Source organism: Mytilus edulis, chromosome 3, assembly GCF_963676685.1.
Source record: "Mytilus edulis chromosome 3, xbMytEdul2.2, whole genome shotgun sequence".
In the NCBI taxonomy this organism is placed as follows: Eukaryota; Metazoa; Mollusca; class Bivalvia; order Mytilida; family Mytilidae; genus Mytilus; species Mytilus edulis.
The window spans coordinates 46,679,511-46,705,111 of NC_092346.1; the positions used below are offsets into that span (position 1 = coordinate 46,679,511).

At 31.7% G+C, this 25,601-nt stretch overlaps 1 protein-coding gene across 1 annotated transcript in view; it reads left to right on the forward strand.

Annotated features, from left to right (window-relative positions):
* LOC139516644 (SCO-spondin-like) overlaps nucleotides 1-25,601 on the forward strand; it is a 70,836-nt gene that overhangs the window by 19,016 nt on the left and 26,219 nt on the right. The window contains exons 9-26 of the mRNA XM_071306855.1: nucleotides 342-583; nucleotides 1,035-1,187; nucleotides 1,659-1,829; nucleotides 2,452-2,622; nucleotides 2,990-3,160; nucleotides 3,829-3,999; nucleotides 4,682-4,852; nucleotides 6,925-7,095; nucleotides 12,788-12,958; nucleotides 13,212-13,382; nucleotides 14,003-14,173; nucleotides 14,764-14,934; nucleotides 15,228-15,398; nucleotides 15,825-15,995; nucleotides 17,001-17,171; nucleotides 17,550-17,720; nucleotides 18,062-18,232; nucleotides 19,461-19,631. Coding sequence (XP_071162956.1) covers nucleotides 342-583; nucleotides 1,035-1,187; nucleotides 1,659-1,829; nucleotides 2,452-2,622; nucleotides 2,990-3,160; nucleotides 3,829-3,999; nucleotides 4,682-4,852; nucleotides 6,925-7,095; nucleotides 12,788-12,958; nucleotides 13,212-13,382; nucleotides 14,003-14,173; nucleotides 14,764-14,934; nucleotides 15,228-15,398; nucleotides 15,825-15,995; nucleotides 17,001-17,171; nucleotides 17,550-17,720; nucleotides 18,062-18,232; nucleotides 19,461-19,631 — 3,131 coding nt within the window. The remainder of the gene's footprint in view (nucleotides 1-341; nucleotides 584-1,034; nucleotides 1,188-1,658; nucleotides 1,830-2,451; nucleotides 2,623-2,989; nucleotides 3,161-3,828; nucleotides 4,000-4,681; nucleotides 4,853-6,924; nucleotides 7,096-12,787; nucleotides 12,959-13,211; nucleotides 13,383-14,002; nucleotides 14,174-14,763; nucleotides 14,935-15,227; nucleotides 15,399-15,824; nucleotides 15,996-17,000; nucleotides 17,172-17,549; nucleotides 17,721-18,061; nucleotides 18,233-19,460; nucleotides 19,632-25,601) is intronic.

A 25,601-nucleotide genomic window follows, 5' to 3' on the forward strand; every position in this document is an offset into this window, starting at 1 on the left:
TAATAATTAAATCATGTTCATTTACACTATAACGTATAAATCAGTACACAACTAATGGCTTAAATGTTTACACGTCATATTCAGTCTGACAAATGCATGATCTTGTGTAATACAAAATAGTAAGGATGTAGGATATTGATGTCATTCGGTTTGCTATTATAAATTAATATCAATTAAGACAAAAATCATTTATAGGTTCAGTGAATTAACATTGATCATATCTTTATGTACGGGCTTTCTAAAAAGAAATACTGTAAAATTAGAATGTGGTATCCCATTTTAAATATAATTTCAAATGACTGGTACAGCCAAACTTTAATATTGAATGCTTCTTTTTACAGTAATATTAATGGTAAAGTTGGAATCTTCTTTAATCTGGATTTCTTGAAGAACTCACCGATTGACACCGAAAAAATAGTAGAGGACATCATTAAAAAGAAGTCTCCAAAAGTTGTTAAAACCGACAAGCTATACTATTTAATTCGAGATTTTTTAGTTAACATTAAGAGCATCAATATAACACTGGAAATGGCATATGTTCCTGGAACCGTTGAACTTCCGGATAAACATAAATATCTTACAAGTGAGTTTACTGGTAAAAATATCAATTGATGAAATTAACACGCATATGTTTATAGATACGTATATATATATAAGTATACCAATACATATATTTTACCAATATTCTAAATAGGTGAAGCTTGAACGAAAATTCAAAGTACAAAAAAAGAAAGAAATAGTCAATCACATATGAAAGAGGTCTGTTTTAAAAAATTTAAAAACCAAAAAAAGCACAATACTTTTAAACATTTCACAGCACAAAATATTTATGCTTAAACTAGATATTTCCTTTGTTTATTTTTTAGCCATGTTTGTATTAAATAATATATTTATGATTGCCAATGAGAAAACTTTCCACTAGAGACCAAAATGACATAGAAGTTAACGACTGCAATGTAATGACTGTTGATTGTCACCTTTTTACATTCTTCTCTCAATTTGGAATCTTTAATTTTGTAAACTATTTTAATTAGAAGTGGAATGGTCAACCTGGTCAACGTGCAGTAGTTCATGTGGGGAAGGTATTCAGAAACGTATAAGATATTGTTCGGATTTTGATATACAACATCATTTATGTGACGGGAATGAACTTAAAGTACAGGCTTGCAAATCCGGTCCTTGTCCAGGTTCGTTTTATATTTACCAATTACCTTAAATTATCTTAAATCATCTTAAATCGACATTTTAAAAGATTTTGAGTAAAAATTAGAAAACAATATGGAAAGAACAGTTATAAGGGATTCTGGACTCAATTTTAAGTTACATTTTGTGAATAAATTTATAATTGAAATGATCAATATCAACATTATTATATAGGATATATGTGAAAGAGACGTAGGCTTACGAAAGAAATAGCCAGAATCAACATCTACAAATTCTGTAATAACTTGTGTGCATATATACATAATGGATGTGCTATGCTTTGTATTGAGACAACTCTCCACCAAAGACACAATAAAGTAAAAAAAAAACGACTAAAGACCAACGCTCTATTATGAACAAAACCAATACATTATATACCCAAACATTATTCAATAAGAGTTTTAATATTGAATAACTAAAAGAAAAACAAAAACTCTATACATTGTTATATACAGTTGATGGAAAATGGACAGAGTGGAATCACTGGGAGAAATGCAGTTTGTCTTGTGGCATGGGAGTTAAGAAAAGGAAACGAGAGTGTACCAATCCGTCTCCGTCCTTTGGTGGTCAGAATTGCATTGGTGTCCACATTGATAATGAAAAGTGCCAAGAGAGAGATTGTCCCAGTAAAGTACACTTCATTTATATTGAGAAATTCATAACTTTACAAAAAATCAATGTCAGACATTTTTTTTTTATATTTACGAAGAAGCATGTTGTTTGTTAAAATTCTTTTTATTACAAGTAAAATCATTACTGATAATTATATTCAACGCAACAAAAACAAACAAGACTTGATAGTCAAAAATAGATATTTTTTTTTATTGTTCATGAATATAAATATGAGTACATGCGTCACATGTATGATTTATTAATAACTTATTTGATAGAAAATTGAAAACTAGATTATTCAGAAGACATTTTTAAGATAAAAAAAAGTATAGTCAAAGTTTGCACTTTACTTCTGCCCATTATATGTTGCAAAGACTAGAAAACACTGAAGTGATGATACTTCGATGTTAAAATGACCGACACACTTTAAAATATCATAAAATATATTGACAGTAACAATACTAAGATCAAAACAATTGAATACAAACTTGAATGAAAAGGTAAGTCTATGCTCAGGAAGGATCAGTAATTAGGTTTGATTAATTGAAAAATGTATAACAAAAATACCGAACTCGAAGTTAATTCAGAAGGGGAAATGAATTGAATTCATTCGATAATTATATTTATATTTTTCAGTTGATGGTATGTGGTCTGAATGGATCTCATGGACTGACTGTTCTGGTAGTTGTGGCGGAGGTAGGAAGGAAAGATCTAGGTCTTGTTCAAATCCAAGTCCTCAATACGGTGGACGGACATGTGTCGGTGACAAAATCGTATCAAGCATATGCAATGACCAACCTTGTCCAGGTAACATTTTGTTTAATAATTATCAGAAGAACTTTTTAGTAAAAGTACAAGATATTCATTTCTTTCTTTTTTTTTAAATCAAAAACTATATCATTTAATATGTTGCTACTTCAACATCCTCAATTTTCAAAAAACAATGTTTAAAGTATAATGTTACGAACAATAGCAATGGTAAATCGTAAAGATATGACTTCAAGTTGAGGAACACAAATTATGAAGACAGTATGCATACGCACATAACTCCAATAGATGATTCATTTTGCAATTGTAATACTATAGAATTTATTTTCAAATTTAAAAAAAATTTCATTTGCATTCTATGTATTTCAAATGGAAGCATTTTTACTCATCGATAAAGTTATTTCAGTTGATGGAAGCTGGTCAGAATGGAACGCATGGGCTGATTGTTCGCTATCCTGTGATGGTGGAATCACGACAAGACAAAGGACATGTTCTAACCCAGAGCCTACGTTTGGAGGAAAGGAATGCAATGGCAATGTAGAGGAATCGGATAAATGTGGAGTCCAATTTTGTCCAGGTATTTAAGTGATTAATTTTGACTGTGTATGTTATTTAATTGAAAGGAAATGTTCAGGATTCATTTCTACAGAATAACAAACACTTCATGAATGTTGTGCGAAATTGTAAAACCTTCATCAGGTAAGTTCATACCCAATTATTTGTTACCCATGGATTTACAAATACTTAGACACGTAAAGAACTATGTTACCAAAAAAAAAAAGAAAAAAAGACGTTTCAGGATAATAATTTTATCTAAATTCAACTCTGCATGATAAAATTTAAACCTTATTTTATGACAGAATTTTTTAACAATTTTAGACAAATAGTATATTAATCGTGTTAGTACCAAACACTGGCTGCTGATCTGATGATATTCTTTGGAACTAATAGTCTACCAGGAGTTCTATCGAGCATGGTAGTAACTAACGAAAATAAAATTAAATAACTTTTGTGCGTCCAAACCGCTTTTTCAGGATTGACCATGAGCGAAAGAAAATACAGTCTGTAAATGGAACTCTATTTGATAGAGTTAAACATAATACATTTCTACGTTTCACTTCAGATTAAAATCAGAATAAGGAGATGGACAACAAACATTTGTTTAGCGCATCTAGATGCAGCAAAGCCGTACGTAAAATGTAAAAAAAAAATCAATATTTATCCTAGAATAATTTGTTTATTTAGTTGATGGTGGGTGGACAGAATGGACAACGTGGTCTGGATGTTCCATGTCATGTGGAATAGGGTCACAAAACAGAATGAGGACATGTAATGATCCTGAACCGAAGTATGGTGGACAAAATTGTACTGGGAATAATCTTGATTTCAAAAACTGTGACAGTATTCCTTGTCCAAGTAAGTTTCACATATGATTTTTAAGCGAAATGATGATATTGTCCTTATACATATTCATTTCAAGAAAATTCCAAACAAACTACAATATAATATATAATGCTATGATATGACAAATCAATTACAATGAGTGAATCATGCGCATATATAATAGATTAAAACAGTGCATATGTCGACTTATCTGCGTTTTATTGGAAGGTATAGATATAAGAAGATGTAATATGATTGACAACAAGACATCTCTCTATCCGAGTCACAATTATAAGACTATACCATTATAGGCCAAAGTACCTTCCCCAACACGGAGCCTTAGCTCACACCTAACAACAAGCTATAAAGGATCCCAAATATACTACTGTAAAACCATTCAAACTGGAAAACCAACGGTCTAATCTATATAATATTATATTATATCATTCACTATCAGGTGAATGGTGAAAATATTTTTTTTTTTGCTTCTATTGTTTCACGTGGAAATTTTTTTAACGATGAATACGATCATTGTATTAAAACTAATTGAATTTGTACTAAGTTTTACAATGTGGATGCCATTGAAATTGTTTACTTTCTATATACTTGTATTTGCCAATCAAAAACTACATGTAGCATATTGCATATCTATCTAAAAAAATACATTTTACAAAGACGATGAGTATCCTTTTCGTTAAATTGTTAAATTCAATAGTACATGGAGAATGGTCAGTATGGACTGAATGGACAGGTTGTTCAGTAACATGTGGTAGTGGAAATAAAGAGAGAAAAAGATCATGCAATAACCCACAGCCTAAGTACGGCGGCAAAGATTGTTCTGGTGATAGTTACGATCACAAGGAGTGTAAAAGAAAGAGTTGCCCAGGTTCGTAGTTGTATGTACAAAAAAGGGAGTATTTTATCCCCAAATGATCAACAGAGGAGAAAATAACATTCTACTCATTCTTTGCATGCCTTTTTGTTTTGAAATTGTAACACAGTGATGACTGCTGTACCCATATTTTGACTTTTATTTATTATGTCTGTTTTGTACACGCATCGCTGTAAATATAACGGAATTTGATGCGACTGGTATATTAGTGAGAGGTTTAACGCTATAAAACCAGGTTCAATCCACCATTTTCTACATTTGAGTACGGTATATTACAGTTTTTGTCCATTCGTTTGATGTGTTTGAGCTTTCGATTTTGCCATTTGATAAGGGACTTTACGATTGAATTTTGCTCGGAGTTCAGTATTTTTGTGATTTTACTTTTTTCAATTGATACTGTCATGTAGAGTAATTTGATTCTTATTCCTGTAAAGATTGGTGCTTATTTCTTGGTCTTTTTTATTTAGTGTTAACCTTTTTCCTCTCTTGTTATTCATTAAATATATTCATTAATACTGTTAAGTTTATTTAATACCTATAATAGAACATTTATCTTTAAGGTTTTACACATACAATTGATATTTGATCAGTGAAGCTGACGAGACAATTCTGTGTATGCACTCTTGATATGATCCGATATGAAACTATATTAGAGCAACCATATTTGCTATCTGATCTTGCTATTTTCCAATGTCATTGTTCTGGTTTTTTTGTTTTATTTTCCATTTTCTATAGTTTAGTGTTAAGCTTGTTACAAAATGATTGTTTTTTGTCCTCCCTGTAATGTTTTTTTTTTGTGTATTTCTGTTTCTATCATTTTATTTATGTATTTCGCCTTCCAGCAGTTGCTCCTCAATATTCCCCTTTATATATATGCTTTAGTCTCTGATGCATGATTTTTTTTATTATTAATTGTTTTTGGCTTTTAACTAGCTGTCAGTAACTGTGAGTACTCTCAAATCGTATTTATTTGTTAATTCGACTTGTTGATACTGTTTATAATTCTTTTTTGTTATTTTATATTAATATGGATCTTGTCTATATACCAGCTTTGATTATTTGGAATATCTTCTAATTTTCACTTACTACATTTGTATAAACTTATTATTATTTAAACCGTTTTTTTTCAAAAGTGATAATTTTCGAAGGGTTAAATATTTCGCAGTGGTGTCTTGCCGTGGCTTTGTTCAGACTTGTTTGTTTGCTTTTTGGCCTTGAATGTTTGTCCCTAATATTTTATTAACTGTGCATTTGCATTCAGATATCGCAGATCAAATTTATTCGTTCATAGTGTATTAATAGTGTATTGATTGAGTTAAGCCCACCAATTGATATTTAATCGTGTGTTTTTCTATGTTGTGATGTTATGCTATTGTTTCAGAAAAAGGGAGATGGTTTGGTACCATTAAAACGTTTAATCCCGCTGCAAATGTTTGCACCTGTCCTTATTCAGGAATCTAATGTACAGTAGTTGTCGTTTGTTTATGTAATTTATACGTGTTTCTCGTTTCTCGTTATATAGATTAGACCGTTGGTTTTCCCTTTTAAATGGTTTTACACTAGTAATTTTGGGGCCCTTTATAGCTTGTTGTTCGGTGTGAGCCAAGGCTCCGTGTTGAAGGCCGTTGATGACCTATAATGGTTCACTTTTTTAAATTGTTATTTGGATGGAGAGTTGTCTCATTGGCACTCCTACCACATCTTCCTATATCTATTTGTTGTTCATCTAGTCGATGGAGGGTAAAGGGTATATTGTACAAGTAGTTGGACAGCATATACCATGCGGTGTCGGAATAAAACCTAAAACAAAAGTCTATTTAATATTCATATATTTCTGAAATCCGTACGACAAAATCAAAATGTACATGTATTACACTGATAAGGATGTTGATGTTCTTAGAAAGATGTAACTATATTTTGCGTAACAACTCTATATGCATGCTGCGATTTGTGCAGTGTAGTTGTTAATTTTCGAAAAATTTAAATCAAAAAGTATATTCTGATCATGATCCTTCACTAACACAAAACAATTATAACTAACAAATGTGTAATTTGTATGACCATAGTTGATGGACAGTGGGCAGGATGGAGTGAATGGACAGATTGTTCATTGACTTGTGGAATTGGAAAGACTGAAAGAAATAGAACATGTTCTGATCCGAAGCCACAGAATGGAGGCTCTAGTTGCACCGGAAGTGATGACGAAGTGAAAATTTGTAACATCATTTCCTGTCCAAGTATGTAAATTGAACTGTAAATAATTTGTGTAACAAGTTGTAGAAAATCTTATCAATAGACTATTTATTCAGATATATTAGTTTTGCCTTCAAGCACATTGGATATTCAAAGATTTGAAATACGAGAAAATTTCAAATCTTTTAGAGAAATTGGTTTTTCAAAATTGATTTGAATAGATTTTTGTTACATTTTTCTAACCAACTACATTTAAAATTTTAAGAGCAATTTGAAAATTTATTTTTCATTTTAAAATGAAAAATGTTTGGCGTAAATGTACACGGACGCAGGTAGGAAATGTATTTATTTTTACTATTATAATAGTATTATTGTCATAGAATAAACATTATAGCTAAATATTATACTGAACATATTCGTAGCCAAGGCTAGTTCATCGGGTTTGAAAATGAAGCATGTCCATGTCTTCTTTAGCTCACATGGCCCAAATAAAAGGGTTAACTTTTACAAAAATCTTCTCCTCTGAAACTACTGAGCCAAATTTAACCAAACTTGGCCATAATCATCATTGGGGTATCAAGTTTAAAAATTGTGTCCGTTGACTCAGCCAACCAACCATGACGGTCGCCATGGCTAAAGTAGAACATAGGGGTAAAATGTAGATTTTGGCTTATAAATCTGAAACCAAAGCATTTAGAGCTAATCTGACATGGTTAAAATTGTTCATTAGGTCCAGATCTATCTGCCCTCATATTTTCAGATAAATCGGACAACCCATTGTTGGGTTGCTGCCAATGAATTGGTAATTTTAAGGAAATTTTACCGTTTTTTTTGTTATTATCTTGAATACTATTATAGATTGAGATAAACTGTAAACAGAAATAATGTTCAGCAAAGTATGATCTACAAATAAGTCACTCTGAAACCAAAGCATTTAGAGCAAAGCTGACGAGGGGTTTAATTGTTTATCAAGTCAATATTTATCTGCCCTAAAATTTTCAGATGAATTGGACCCCCCCCTCCCCAAAATTGGTAATTATCAAGAAATTTTGCTGTTTTGGGTTATTATCTTGAATATTATTATAGATAGAGTTAAACTGTAATAAAGTACAATAATGTTCAGCAATGTAAGATCTACAAATAAGTCAACATGACCAAAATGATAATGACTCCTTAAGGTAACACGATACCGAATGACGTTACGCCATGAGTTATCGTTCCTGACGTTATCGAATAACGTTCACACATATAAGCCAATGCAGCGGGTTTTGTGTGGCATTTTTAACGGTAACTTTCCCTAGATGCAGAGTGCCGAGAGTTTTGATGCAATACGTAGCGGTTATTTGACATAGATTGTTTTATCGTTTTCCGGCAATCATTCTGCTCATTGTTAATCTTTAAAAAGTATTACTTTACTTTTTAAATATTCTGTTTCTTTAATATTTAAGCATCTGCACGCTTTATCTATATATGTTCTTATGCATAACAGACACAGTTTTATCACTTTATTTTTATTCTTGGTATAGATATAGGAAGATGTGGTGTGAGTGCCAATGAGACAACTCTCCATCCAAATAACAATTTATAAAAGTAAACCTTGGTTTATTTTTGCAATAAGTACTTATTCATAATTCGCGCTGTATCCCCATGAAATTTTGTTTTGAAAGTAGAAATCTAATTTATAGCACAGGTATTTGGGGCATGGACCCCCCTTTTTTGGACCTCACTAAAAAAAATATTGTTTGGTGTTTTTTTTATTTATTTACAATTTTCTACAATGTATAAACATATATCAAGTCTCAAAAATCCATTGCTAGTCGATTACAATAATTTTTTTACTATCTATACGAGCCCTTCTTTTTTCACTTGGGGCTCGTATGGATAGAAAAAAAATTATTGTAATCGACTAGCAATACATTGTAGAAAATTGTAAATAAATAAAAAAAAAAACACCAAACATTATTTTTTAGTGAGGTCCAAAAAAGGGGGTACATGCCCCAAATACCTGTGGTCTACTCAGGACGGACAGCAACATCGGAATGAAGCATTAGAAAGTGAACGAAGGCTGAGAAATACATGGGCACTTGATTCGGCAGAAATAAAATAACAAAATTAAGGTTCCGTTAGAGTCTGAATAAAGCCCGCCCCGAGTATCTACTTGCGTCTACAAACGCAAGTTGGTAGTTGGGGCTGGCTGTAGTCAGACCGGTTCCATGTTCCCTGATTCCGTTATAATTTTTTTTCTCGAAATTTACATGCAAACGACTGACTTTTTATTATTCAAACGGCAAGAGACTGTAAAAAAGCTAGATCTTGAAATCATTTAGATTTTATATTCGTGTTAATTTACGCTTGCATGGGTATTCGGTGTTTTTTTTAGTTTTGAATTGGAAAGAATGTACATGTACAAGTTGGGAGACAAAACGACTGAAAGAAAATTAACAAAGTTACCTTTTAGGGCTCTGGGGGCTATATTGCTCGCATACTAGGCGTCGGAAAAGGTCCGAAAAGTTTCTTTCTTAAAATTAGTTTTTAGAACGAGTATACAAGTATATATATACATGTATAGCGTCAGTTAAAATTTTCCCGACCATCATCGCGGATGCCCTGCCTCTATTGCAAAACCTACCTATTGTATTTATTGTTAACTTGTTCTCGTCCTGAGCATGCATGAAATATTTTCCACTGGACGTTAACCAACCAATAATCAAAGCAATCAATCCTACAATTTACACCCGTCACTTGGAACTTTAGTTGTTAAAATTTAAATCAATGCCTCTATTTTTTTCAAAAAATTCGAAAAAGTTTAAACGCAGACCGCGAGGAAGACCAAAATTGAACAGTTACGCAAAACTAAATATCTACATTACCGCTTGCTCATTTTGGAAGTGGGGTAACATGAGACTTTATTTGTAAAAGTACAAGTACAAATATTTTTTTTTGTGTACATGTACATGTTATTTGTACAAAAGTTGGCTGATAGAATGATAAATGGAGATATGTGATATGCAAATTATAAGATAGCAACAGCTGGGCATTTATTAACTGACATCAACACCTTGAAGACATCAAGAAAATCGTAACTAATGCTAATTGGAATAGTATCTTTACACTTCTTATTTGTAGTTTTAGTAAAAGTTGGAAAATTTTGAGTATGTGTAGTATAATTGTCACAGTAACATTTCAGTCTCTTGGTTAATATTAGTTTAAGTCTTTTAAAACTTTTGCTCTTCTCTAGAAAATTCAAACCATTATGAAATATAAGGAGATGCGGTAAAATTTCCAATTAATCAACTTTCCACCAAAGACGAAATGACGGAAATGCTAGCCTTCTTACATTGCTACTACATTTCAGATCTCCAAATTACCATTCCATTATATGAACTGCATATTAAAAAATATGCATTGTCACCAAATTACTTATAAAGCACGTTTCATCATATTGTTTTACATTTGTCCGTTCGACCGTTAATCCCGCACTTAGTATATATAGGGTTAATTCGGCTAATTATTTAGGACTACAGTAGTTTTGCTTCAGCTTTAAAACTATGTACCTGGTGTTACTACTCATATTATAGGTGCGTATATCGTCTGGAGTTTCTTTTTTGTTTCATGGCAGGTTGCTGGATTAGGCATTTTGATAAAATACAAAGGCACACAGAGTACAGACACCGGCTTACATCTGATACAGGTTGAATTTTAAGCTGGAACTTTTAAATTTCGCAGTTGTTTTACTTATATATTTAGAATGCATATATGATTTCAAGATTTGTTATGTAAATAATTTTTCACAAATGACAGAAGGTTGAAATTTGTGAAATTAGGCATACAGTTAGCTAACCCGAATAATTCAGTCCCTCACCGTAATCGATCTCTCCTACTTACTTAATGTAGTAAGCGGAATATAACGACTGAATTAATTCGGGTTAACAGTTTGCAAGGTTTGTCCGACTTGCTGAGCAAACAAGTAACACATTTACACCACGCAGAGTACACTATACTACATGTATTGTATGTACCAAGTCAATAATATGACAGCGGTTTATCATTCTTTTGATGTTTTTCAGCTTTTGATTTCGTCATTTGAAAAGGGATTTTTTTCGTTTTGAATTTTTCTTGGAGCTTTGTTATTCTATTTTTTGGAATGTGTATTTTATCATGATTATTTTTTTTCCTCATAATTTTCACTTTAATCTTTTTTGACTGGTACATCAAATGTGTCTTTTATAAACAACTGTTTTCAAAATTGTATTGTATCGTCCCGAACATGCATGAACTATTTGCCACTGAATGTTAAACAACCATCAAACCGAGCAATTAAAAAACAGTTAAATGAATCAAATTTTTTGAAATACTATATTTATGCATCACGGGATGCAGTGATGATACCACCATTGTCTAATATGATGGAGTTAAAAATCAGTAATGATGAATCTCACGTGAAATATTTCATTTAATTTTCACGTAAACTTAACAAAAATCTGAAGGATTTTTTTATGGTTTTAATCAAATTTAAGAACAAAGATATTATTTAAATAATTTTATTTCAAATATTTACGTGAATTTAACGTGTACAAAATTCCGGTGATTTATGCATGAACTATTATCATACGATTCACATGGAACCTGTTCACGCAAGTTTCAAGTATATGCTCGTTTGATGTGAAAATCAGACGATATTGATATTAATTCATATGAGTGAAATTCCATGTGCAGGACGAAATAAAATTATATCTGATTCAGTAGAATTTTATATTGCATTACTAGGAACTTTACGACAGTCGACAGGGGGAATGAAAATAAAATATACTCATTCAGATCCCGACACATATTTTTTTCTCCATTTCTCTGAGAAGGAATAACGTTATATTCCGTACACAATAACGTCACACGTTTTTGGTCAAATTCTAGGCCTATCGATCAACTTTGAAGCCATTTATTTCAAAAACAAGGATGGTGACATATGAGTTTCTATACGTGTATGGATTCACTATGCAATCATGGATATTATGTTAGTTTTTTGTTTTTCTCCGTATATAAGAAAATAGCCATCCATTCGAAAATCTAAAAAGGTAAGCCGAAAAAAAGGCATTTTCCCTATATACCTAAGTAAATTTGTCGCCAAATTTGACGTTTTCTTATGAAAATTACAAAAAAACAAAAATGGTGACCCCCATTTTTTATTACATATTCCGATGTAACTCGATTCAAAGAACACGTATGCCAAAAATTTGGGAAATCGGGAGATATGCCATTCGGTATCGTGTTACCTTAAGGAGTTATTGCCCTTTATAGTCAATTTTTAACAATTTTCATTGATTTGGTAAATTTTTGTAAATTTAAAAAAAATATTTTCCTCTGTGTAACTAAAGGGCCAAGTTTATTATAGATAGAGAAAATTGTAAGTAGCAAGAATGTTCAGTAAAGTAAGATCTACAAACACATCACCATCATCAAAACACAATTTTGTCATGAATCCATCTGTGTCCTTTGTTTCATACATGTATGCACATAGACCAAGGTGAGCAACACAGGCTCTTAAGAGCCTCTAGTTTTAAAGATGATACACATTACGTAAGGTAGACCCAAACAACCATCAGTTTTTTCCATATCCTGTCAGAGCAAACAAACATATTTGAAGTACTTGACAAACTAAGTTGAACAATCCATTATAACGTTTTCTATCCTAACGCAATATATATCAAGGGTAATAGCTTGTGATAATATATGTTGTAGTTGATGGGCAATGGGCAGAATGGAATGAGTGGTCTGAATGTACAATTTTTTGTGGGAAAGGTTATAAATTAAGAAATAGGTCATGCACTGACCCCTCACCGCAATTTGGTGGGGAACTTTGCGATGGCAACGAAACTGAAACAGATATCTGCAATACAAACGATTGTCCAGGTATGTTATGAAATGGTAATCAATTCACCGTATGTTATGTTATGGTTATGATTGTCAAGATAATTATGATATAGCTTAGATTGTAAATTGAAATGAAAATAAAATATACTGCTTTCAAAACGTATAATCTATCAGAGCTTTAAGCTTGTTTTGTGTTGTTAACGGATAGAAAAATTCTATTATCTGTTCATATGGAAAGATAGAATATATTGGAAATATTATCATCTTAGGAATATTTTGTTTCTTTCTACAGTAGATGGGAACTGGTCAACCTGGGGTGGTTGGCAAGAATGCAGTGTAACATGCGGTGGTGGAGATAAAACTCGGAATAGAACATGCACCGATCCAATACCACAGTATAGTGGAGAAGATTGCCATGGAAATGATACTGAAGTTGCAATTTGCAATGCTATATTATGTCCAAGTAAGACAGTAATATTTTTTCCTCCTTATATGTAAACTAAAGACATATAGAATAATAGGTTGTTTCGTTTTTGATACTGACTATATCATGTGGAATATCTAGACGAGCCCGTTAGGGCGAGTTAAGATATTTCACATGATATAGTCAGTATCAAAAACGAAACTACCTATTATTAATTTGTTTATCGGTAATTATGACGTCACACAATGTATTGCCTAATATTTTCAGTGAAACAGCTTGATACTCGAAAATATTAGGCAGTAAGATCAAAGGGAAAATATACGAATTACCGATAAAAGTAAATGTTAGAGTTTTTTGCACTTTGGTTCAATCAAATATAAGGTGATGATATTAAAATATCACTCGTGGTTCGATTACAATTAACTTGTAAGTGGCGCTCATGTAAAAACATGGGATACCGATATTCTTATAATCTAGTGTAGTTACAATTTCAAAAAAAACAACATTGCACTTAACGGTGCCTTTCAACAACAAAGACTCTTCATAAACAGTACCAAAACAAATGGCTATGCAATATATGTGATAGGACAATCAGGGAGGCAGTAAACAGTACTATCTTTTTGGGCTTTATGTTTATAACTACTGTTTTTTTTCCCTAGTTGATGGTATCTGGTCAAATTGGAATGAATGGACAGCCTGTAGTTTATCTTGTGGTGGTGGTTCACAGTCACGGAATAGAACATGCAACGATCCAGAACCAGAGAACGGTGGTATCCATTGTTCTGGAAATATTACTGAAGAGCAGAATTGTAACGGTTACCCCTGTCCAAGTATGAAGTACATATTACAGTATTTTGAATTAATCCTTAAAATATGCTTTATTTGCACAAGAAAACATTAACTGTGTTTCACATCTATGTATTCAAATTCTGTAAAATGGTTAAGGGGAAAACAGAGTTCAGTATATTTAACTAGTCATCAGCGCAATGTCCCGACTGTGAAATGAACACCAGACGCTCCAGACGGGCTTTATGTCAATAAAAGACTGACAAGAGGCACTCGAATTAAAATTAAAAAAATGTCAAACAAAGTACGAAGTAGAATTGCATCGAAATCAGCGGAATTATAAAAAATATATGATTTTTGCTCAAATTGTAACGTAAGTTAAAAATATTGTTGTTGATGAAATAAAATCTCTGTATAGATAACAGTGGTGAAAAGTTGAGAAAAATATATTTATGTTTTGTAGGTGGCTATCATTATACAAAATAAACACTTTTTAAGTCCGTCTTGATCATGTGAAATTCATATTGAAAGTCCCGTATTCCAGTCCTCGATTTGTTAACGGTATCATTACCGAAAATATCTATAAAACTAATTTGTACACACAAAATAACGCGAATATTTATCTTTAATTCAGTAAATGGTAACTGGACTGAGTGGGCAGACTGGAGTGATTGTGATGTATCATGTGGGGGTGGAATTCAAACAAAATATAGAAACTGCACTAATCCTGTACCGCAGTTTGGAGGCGGGGACTGTTTTGGCAATAACACAGAAATAAGCGTCTGTAATAGTAAATATTGTCCAAGTAAGTTAGTATTAAGGATAATTTCACTGCATTGAGGGAAATGTTTAATTATATTTGTGGATGAAAACTCTAACTAAAACATAGTATTGTTTGTAATAAATTTTAACGTACTTTCGTTTGTTAAACTGAACGAATTTCTGTGTAATTTCATGAGTCATTGGATTACTCTATGTTGATGGATCATGGTCAACATGTTTGCCTTAAAAAACGAAAATATGATTTTTATTGACGTAACGGCATGTATGGAGTGTAACTATGAAACAATTTAATTGTAATACTTCATACGTTTGTAGTTGATGGAAGTTGGACTACATGGTCAGCGTGGGACGAATGTAGTGTGTCTTGTGGAGGTGGAATACTATATAGAAATAGATCATGTTCAAATCCTGATCCCCAGTTTGGCGGAAAAGACTGCAGAGAAAATGCCACAGACACCAAGTCGTGTAATGACAATAAATGTCCAAGTGAGTTCAGTCTATGATTTATTTATGTTCAGGTGTTCTAATTTACAGTTCTGATTTCATTTAAGACCCGAATGAAATTTAGGCTGCAGTTATCTTAAACGGACTAGTTTGTATTCACAAGACACGACATTGCTGCTAACAGCACGGGAGTATCGATCTTATCACATCAATAGTTGAAATACCGATGACTACTATTTGCTTATATTTAAGTAACTTGGAAAGATTGAAGTTTAGAAAGATGTACTAATGTGTTGCACTTTGTAAAGATAGAAAAATAATGTTTAAACTTTGTTTCCATGTTTTGAATCTAAATGTTTATCGTGTATTCAAATAACTCAATTCTTTTTATTTAGTCAGTTCTCTACATAATGTGTATCAGATTTAACGACATATGATTAAATCATATTAATTGAATCTTAAATTTAGTTGATGGCAATTGGACAAATTGGTCAGAATGGAGTATTTGTAGCAAGTCATGTGGAGGAGGTCTTATGCTAAGAAATCGAACATGTTCTAATCCTGAACCACTGTTTGGTGGTGATTACTGTATTGGAAACAATACCGAGAATAATCACTGCAACACTAATGAATGCCCAGGTATTATTATAACATAAGTGGATTTTCTTCCCTATGTCAGCATCGTATGAACTATTTGTCAATACCTCTTTGCGTTTTTTTTACCTTCTTATGAATATCTATGTGTATATCTATAGGTATCTCGGTAACATTGCAAAACAACCTTAAATTTCAATTTTCTTTATGAATTTTGATGGCACAACCATGTACAAAAACACTAAAACACGTCTTATAACAGGATAACGTGGGACATTGACTATATGAATTGTAAACGAAAGGTCAAATGAGATGTTGGACTCACAGTAAATCATAATAATATATATTGCCTATATTCGAAAGAATTTATATGAAATTCAGGATTATAATCGCCAATCTTAAAATGTTTTCGATCCTCCTAGGAAGCCATGGCTATAAAATGAGTCAGTATATAAAGACTCAACAACCTGTTATTTATCAATCATATTGTCTGTTCATTTGTCTAACTGACGAGTTCTCAAGAAATACCGAATAAATCAATTACATATTTAGTTATTCTCTGAACATAAATGAGTTGTAACGTTTTATCACTTTTCGTATCTGCTAAACGTCTACTTCCTGTGTTCCTATACTTTAAATACAAGTGGGATTATGTAATGTGTTAAAACTACTGTTTTTTTATACAATATTCCCTGTTCATTTTTTGGTGTAAAAATCTTATATGGAACAAACAATTGTTAATATAAAATTGTTCACCGTGGTGATTTATAATTGAATGCGATATATTCTAAATAAAGTTAATAATTTACTTCATAATACAAGATACAAATGAAAACAAGAAGATACTTTTTTATGTGACAAATTTCATAGTGTTGATTATACAAGAATAAGAATCATCAAAAGCATTACATTTTCTGTCGAGAATTGATTTAAATAATATTTTATTATGCATTATACTTGTACATTTTTTAAACACATTCACAATTAGGATCCAGAAACAAAAATGAAATTTGGTACAAGAGGCGTAAGTTAAGTTTAAATCTATTTCAGTCGATGGCAATTGGACAGATTGGTCAGTATGGAGCACATGCAGCCACTCTTGTGGAAGAGGTTTTCAATCTAGAAACAGAACATGTTCAAACCCAGTGCCTCAGTTTGGTGGGATGGAATGTCTTGGTAATGCCAGCGACGATGATATGTGTAATTTGCACAATTGTCCAGGTACACACATACCATTCCTTTGCATGGTTAATAAAAAAAAGTCTATACCTTCCTGAAGCTTAATTTATGTATTGTGGTCTGATAATTTGATTTTCACTTGTCTCTTAAATATTATTTTTCTAAATCTATTGAATTTCCATTTGTCGAAATAAAAGGCGATCATGCCTGGGGATGTCACATAGGAAGAACATTGCAATGGAAAAGACATCTCGTCTTTTTATAAGGGAAACAAATTCTAACCCCCTAATATCGTGTAGTAAGATATCTCTCAACTCTTGACAGTTCCTTTTTTAAATGCTAGGCGAGTGAATGAAGTTCATTTTGGTATTTACTTATTATTTCCTGAATTCTTAAAATTTTAAATATTTCAACATTTAGTGGATGGCAACTGGACAAAATGGTCAGAATGGGACAATTGTACACAGTCTTGTGGTGGTGGTTTTCGGTCAAGAGTAAGAACCTGTTCTGATCCTGAACCAAGATTTGAAGGAGAAAATTGTTTAGGAAACAGTACAGAAGGCGATATTTGTAATGACCACTACTGTCCAGGTAATGATAATGATAATAAATTATAAAATATAATTCTTTTAAAACGGAAAGTAAATGGAGTCTTAATTCGTTGTTATTACAAGAATTTGTTTAGGCATTTACATTGAAATACATGACTTTGTAAAAATACGGTTTAATGAAAAAAATTTACTAAAAGATAAAACAAATCGTTGATAATGTCAGAAGCTGTTTGATATAAGTTTGCATGGCCTGAATTGAGCACTATCAAAATTTTTGATACTAATAGGCATAGCAAACAATTTATCCCAGATTGAGATAATACATTTCTGACACATTTTTGCATCTGTTGCGTTAGTCTGTATTTACGATTTATTTTGCAGTTGATGGCAATTGGACAGATTGGTCTGAATGGAACAGTTGTAGTGATACTTGTGGTGGAGGTCTTACGCTCAGATACAGAAATTGTTCAAATCCTGAACCTCAGTTTGGTGGAATTGACTGTATTGGAAATAGAACAGAAAATTATTCCTGCAACACACATTATTGCCCAGGTTATACATACAATTCTATAAAAAAAACATAATGATTATATTGATTCCGTGCTACAGCAACATAAAATGCCCCGAACAAGCAAGCGTTAAAATTTTTATTCTACAGCATTTTTATTCGTTAGGTTAAGTACCGCCATTACAGTTAGGATTGTCAAGTGTCTAGAAGACATCTACAGGCGTAAGAGTTCTGAAGTTGAGGGTCTAATGAAAGTGATCACTTGATACATATTTTGATGTTTTCACATAATATTCTGAATTGATCAATTATTCACTATAAAAGAAAGAGATTGGTTCATTCTCCCCAGAACTTATTAAACAGCATAGCTATTTTGTGAAACTCCTTCAGTGTAGAACAATAAGTCACAAAACCGTAGATGCATATGTGTACACCAATTACTATTTACATTTTGTGTGTATTTTTGAACATCTAACCATATTATAAATGCCACAAAATGTGCTTAAAAGTGCATTTATACCATGTTTGGGTACATATGAGTATGTATCCAAATATTTTAAAGAGGAGCATCAAGCATCTGAAGTCTTTTTTTTTATATTGTGCGTTAAATTACAATTTTATTGTATTGGAATATTCAACATTTGTAAAAATTGCTTTAGAGTATACTTTATATTTTGTTGTGTGTTTGAATTGCACTCGGCTTGAACAAGTTCGTAATTTGACTTTGTTAGTTGAACGAATACCGCGACATTTGACCCTACCTCATTTATGCAAACAAATGTATGGATAATCATGTGCCAATGATTTGTTCTGATGATATTATAGAATATAAAGAGCTGGACACAATCAAACATTCACTTTTACTTTGTTTCATGTCAACTTCATCAAGTGTTAAAAAATATTCATGACATATGCAATTGAATATTAATTTTAATGGGTTTGATGCAATCATTCATATTATCCTGTAGATGGACATATGGCTGTTCTATTAGAAGAGCTATGTGCGAAAGAAGTTGAGCATTGCCTGACCTTCGTATTTTTTTTCTCCAAGGTCCTTAATATATAGCATAAGTTATTGTCAACTTAATTTTTATATTTAGACAGCTATCAATTTGCTATTGACTTCTTGTTCTCTCCTTTATTTATTTATGATATTTCTACGTTTGTGATTTCAATATGATATCATATCTTCAGCTTGTTCCCTCTAGAGTGTATCTACACATCCAATGTATATGAAAATATCATAATCACCCAAAGTTTCTTTTAATACAGTTGATGGTAGTTGGGCAGAATGGTCAGAATGGGACAATTGTACCGATTTATGTGGTGGCGGCCTTCAATTTAGAAATAGAACATGTTCAGACCCTGAACCACAATTTGGAGGAATTGATTGTGTTGGAAATAGTGTAGACAATAATATATGCAACGAACATGAATGTCCAGGTAAAACATATTTAAGAATTATTTTAAATACATTACAACAAGGAAATTCGTATTTTTTTCTTCTTGTATGTTTCTTAAGTCCAAAAATGTCGTTAGGCACTTTTTTGACTTAATTTCTTTTTAGAAGAGAAGGATTCAAGATCATGATTGTTATTGGATTTGTTACCAAATATATCATTATCAACCTCATCACTTCGATATGAATACAGTAACTGTTAGTATACTTCAAAGAAGAGTTCTTCCATCGACATGACTACCTAGAATGTTAGAATGTGTTCAGAAGGGACATAGATTTCAACAGTAAACAGGTGTCTTTACAATAAGACTAGCTCGAATCTAATCTTTGTTCGGTTGTTTTATGGACTGACATGTAATCATACACAATTCTTTACGAGTCAAAACTTATCGAAATGCTGAGAAAATAAGTTTTGGATACCAGGGAAAAAAAACAATTACAAAGGAATATGTTCAAATTGTAACCATTTTGTTTTTGTTTAAATAAAATCAAACGGTAATTGGACAACTTGGTCACAATAGTTTGCATGCAGTCTGTCTTGTAGAGTGTTTGCAAAATAAATGTTTATCAAAGAAAATGAAAGACATTTAGTTTCATAATAAATTATTGTGGATTCTAAACCATATAGTAAATGGATTTTTAGACGCAATATAGTATTCTTCCAATCAAAATAATGATAAGAATAGACAAACAGAAGTAAAGAATTCCAATGTTTTCTATTTGAAATTTTCAAACAATGATATTATTCATGTACATTTTCATTTAGTCATAAAAAGTTGTATGGGTGTCTTCCATCATTCTGAATAGTAAATGTTCGTTTATGGTCGATTTTGTTCTTTCTTAAGTTAGTCCATTTAATTCACAAATGAAAGTTTATCAATGAACCTTAAATAAAGGCAACAGTAGTATACCGCTGTTCAAAACTCATAAATCCATGGACAAAAAACAAAATCGGGATAACAAACTAAAACCGAGGGAAACGCATTAAATATAAGAGGAGAACAACGACATAACACTAAAATGTAACACATATAGACAAAATCCCACGAGAATAACAAATATAACATATATATATAACATCAAAACCAAATACATGAATTTGGGATAGACAAGTACCGTGACACGTCTTATCGCAATGTGAATTTACACTCAAAAATAAGAGAAAACAAACGACACTTAAAATTGAAAACAAAACTTTACGACGAAAGAGATGATTTCAGCTTTCCAATTGTGAACTTTCCATTTCTAAGTAGCAACATTCCAGCAGCACCTGCATACGGGGTATATATCTCCCAATTGAAACGATATTCCCGTGCTTGCATTTCCTATCATGATTTTCTTGATAGAGGGTTGCTGCTCACAAGGAAGTTATTAAACCAAGAGTTTCAAATGGTGAAGTTGAAATCACTCCTTCGTAAATTGTACGGACGCCATCACGAGTTGGTTGACCGTTATGGAATAACCGTTTCACAAATGATATCGGATATGTTCCTGACGTCGTAACTACAACCCCCTTCCCTTTCATGAATGTGACCTACCGAATTATACTATTTACCGGATTTGTTATCTTATAAGCAACACGACGGGTGTCACATGTGGAGCAGAATCTGCTTACCCTTCCGGAGCACCTGAGATCCCCCCTAGTTTTTGGTGGGGTTCGTGTTGTTTATTCTTTAGTTTTCTATGTTGTGTCATGTGTACTCTTGTTTGTCTTTTTTCATTTTAAGCCATAGCGTTGTCAGTTTATTTTTGATTTATGAGTTTGACTGTCCCTTTGGTATCTTTCGTCCCTCTTTTAAACTTACAGAATTTAAGTATATGCTTACATACTTGTTAACAATGCAACAGAGGAGATATGATCGGAGCAAGTTTTGTTCTCGGAAATTGCACAAAATGGAAACTTATTCCACCTTTTGAAAATTATATTAATTTTATTGAGAAAACTATCCGTGTCTGTACTCTGGAAACTTAACTGATTAAAGATCATTTATGACTTGAACATGGAGTAATAGTCCAAATTTACGTTTTTAACCTATCATGGTTCTTTCGTGCATAGTTTTTGGCCAAAATATATATAAGCAACATCTTTACCCAAATGATATATTCCACACATAGTAGTAAAATAGCCTCATTGTGAATAACAAGATTTTGTTTTTGCTTTTAATATAAGAAGTGTGAAACCTTGCCTTATTATATGATATGATTATAATCAATTACTCTTAGAAAAGAAGATTATCAAATTTATTTATATTATATACTAGTAGTAAGAAAACCGAGTTATCCTCATTTGTTTGCATAAAATAATTATAATTTTTATCTCGAAATAGGGTCATTTAGTTTTCTGATTTTTTTCACAACATATTGATTTTTTATATGTTATATATCAGATACTGAATAAGATGTACATTAAAAAAAAGAAAAAAAAATCTTTTGGCGGTTTTCGATGTAAAATCTTTCCGTGATTGCATCTTAATTTCAAAAACCATGATCAGCGATTCTGATAGGATGAAAACCGTTGTCTAATGTTATGTTATGAGAAAACTTACCTTAGAAAATTATTTCAATGTTAGCAAAACGATTTGTTATTTTATGATGACAGCAATACCTAGATAAATGAGTATGTAAAAAGCAAATTCAAAGAAACCTGTTTAAACAAATTTGAAAATATTACAAAAATATCTTCTGCGGTCATGCCGTTTTTGAACTTGCAATCGCAAAACAAAACACGTTATTTTTCAATAGATGATCACTGGCAATTGTTCGTAGGAAGTTAAAAGAACAAAGGCTAATTATATATTGAGGTAAGAAATTGTACTAATGATTAGTTTACATAACACTTAGCACTGTAATGATATAGTTTATAATGATTAGAAGAGTTTAAAATGTCACTGACTAACTAAAAAGCATGCATCAATATAATCCAGATTATCCTGACGTCTGCAGAAGGTATTATTCACAACCCCTCAATTTACAAATAGGTATAATAACAAAAATAAAGGAGCCATCCAGAGCGTCACAATAGTTTAGAATTTAAAAGGGGAACATGATAGTTTTTTTTTATATTTAATATATAACGTGAATTGAGATATTTTCCAATCTCATTGTAAAACACTGTATGTTTTGACTGAACAAATTTGATAACCATAATCACAATTAAGTTCATGGTATAATAGAAGTATAAAACTATCAAGTGATGTTACAGTAATATATGGTCCATTTAAAACTCTTGATTATCATATCTACATTACAACAGCACTTATAAAAGGATACAAACTTCACTAAATCTTCCCTTTTTGAAATATTGTAAATGGGAATAATGTTATTATTTTTTTTTTTTTTTACTATTTTCTAATATTATTATCAATTAATATCTGTCTTTCTATTTCATTTGCTATAAATATATTTTTCGTCGTCTTTTCTGAAATTGCAGTATTAAGTCGCTTAATTCATTACAAATTTGTAAGGATTTATTTTTAGCTCACCTGGCCAGAAGGGCCAAGTGAGCGTTTTCCATCACTTTGCGTCCGTCATCCGTCGTCGTCCGTCGTCGTTAACTTTTACAAAAATCTTCTCCTCTGAAACTACTGGGCCAAATTAAACCAAACTTGGCCACAATCATCATTGGAGTATCTAGTTAAAAAAATGTGTCCGGTGACCCAGCCAACCAACCAAGATGGCCGTCATTGCTAAAAATAGAACATAGGGGTAAAATGCAGTTTTTGGCTTATAACTCAAAAACCAAAGCATTTAGAGCAAATCTGACATGTGTTAAATTGGTTATCAGGTCAAGATATATCTGCCCTGAAATTTTCAGATGAATCGGACAACCCGTTGTTGGGTTGGTGCACCTGAAGTGTTTTGCTGTTTTGGGTTATTATCTTGAAAATTATTATAGATAGAGATAAACTGTTAAAGGGAAACTTCGCAAAAAAATCAAAAATTGATATTATGTTCATTCAGTATAAAAATGCTCAAATTCATAGTTATTAAAGTTTTATTCCGCTAGATAAGCGATCACCATCGATTTTAAATTTAGAGTATCAATTCTCTGCGTTCGGCCATTTTGTCTTCTTTCCCGATTAATAACAACGATATGTCTATAAACCACAAAGGAACAAAACTACAGTAACCGATGAAGTCGTAATTGCGTGTCGATATCTTGTCAATCGTACGGTTGTTTTATCCGACTAACTAACTTGATACGGAAAATATTCTTATTTTTTTAAATTACCATGGTCTGTTGTTTTTAAACTGTTGATATTGGAATTAGGTAAAAAAGTCAAAGTTGAAATCATAAATAAGTGTTCCGTGAAAATTGTTTTCGAAAATCTAATTTGTTCATAATTCTTTAAAGTAATAAACTTTTTCAAATAAATTCTGATCTTCCCTCATCTGATTACCAGCATGGCTAAAGGTATTACTTCCAAAGGTATTGTGAAGGTGTGTGAGGTGACACGTCCAGGTATTCAAGCGATTTCCTGTCGGGCTTGCAAGTTCATGCATCGTTTCACCTCTGCAGGTATTGATCAGTGTACACGGCGGATAACTTATAACTTTCCATTTTGAACTATCAGATGTATAATATACAACTCTGTCTTACTTGTTATTACTAAACTCATACGCTTGTTTATAAATAACATTCTGGTGTAAAGAATATTATTCATAAAAATATAAATAATACCCAACAAATAAGATTTGATGAAATTAAAATCTATTTAAATATTTTTTCCAAGGGTGAATTTGGGAAAATGTAATATATACTCATTGTCAATAGTGAAGGACAGATTGGAACATACCAGAAATATTGATTTAAAAAAATGTACGCACTTGTCGACGATTCGTTTATACGACTGGGTAGAAAGTTACGGAACTATAGCGCAATTTAAAATATATACATGTATACATTGAACATAAGAAAAAAACATATATTTTGAATAAATTGGGGTAAAAGTTTTGTAAATAGACTAGTCCACGTATGCCAACAGTATGTAATCATCGAATGTCGATAGACTATTGTATACCAGAAGAAGAGAACCAATTTGATTTAAATACAGGTCGATGTATAATTTGCTTTGGTTCATCGAAGTTGTGGACATAGTAAAATCACAGATTTATATTTCAATAAGATTGTTCTCGAACCAAGGAAAGAATTCGTCATCACAATTGTTATATATGCCACTGGACGAACACTAATTATCCCCAAGGGATGTGAATATTTGGTAAACGGACAGAAAGTCACAGGACAAAAAGTTACAGGACATAAAGTCACAAATTTGATGGGACAAAAATTCACAATTAATTCTCTGACAATTGTTTAAATATATAAGAGAAAGATCTTTAAATATTTACTTTTCAATACATCTATTCATTTTTAAGCGTAGGACATTGTTCATAAGCTTTGTTAAATAAAAATTATTAAATTTTAATCATTCAAAGGAGATATTTCTTGGCAATATGAAGCCATTTAGGTACCATGTCACGTTGACATCTGGTTTTCATAACACTTATTTGATCATTATTGATATTTATTTAATACATTTTAATTACAAAGTTGCTTTATGTTTAACACTTCAAGAAAAAAACAAAACTTTTATCTTTTAATTATTTTTTTCTTATTTAAAGAAAAATATTCTAAAAACTGAATTGTGACTTTTTGTCAGTGACTTTTTGTCTGTGACTTTCTGTCCTACATTCTAATATTTTGCTGGGAAACTATTGAGTATCAAAGTTTCAAATTAATTTCGGGATTTATTTTCTTTCTTGGTATTCAAGGGAAATATAACATTAAATTGGTTCTGTCTTTTTTTTAAAACATCGTTAGAAAGATGTGTGTCTAAGGTGGACGCCACAAGAACCCTGTAATACTAGTACGAGAATATAACATGTAAACATTCCTTCTCAATAATATTGTTGTATTGGAAATCTTTTCATACAGATTGACAACTCATGGTCCG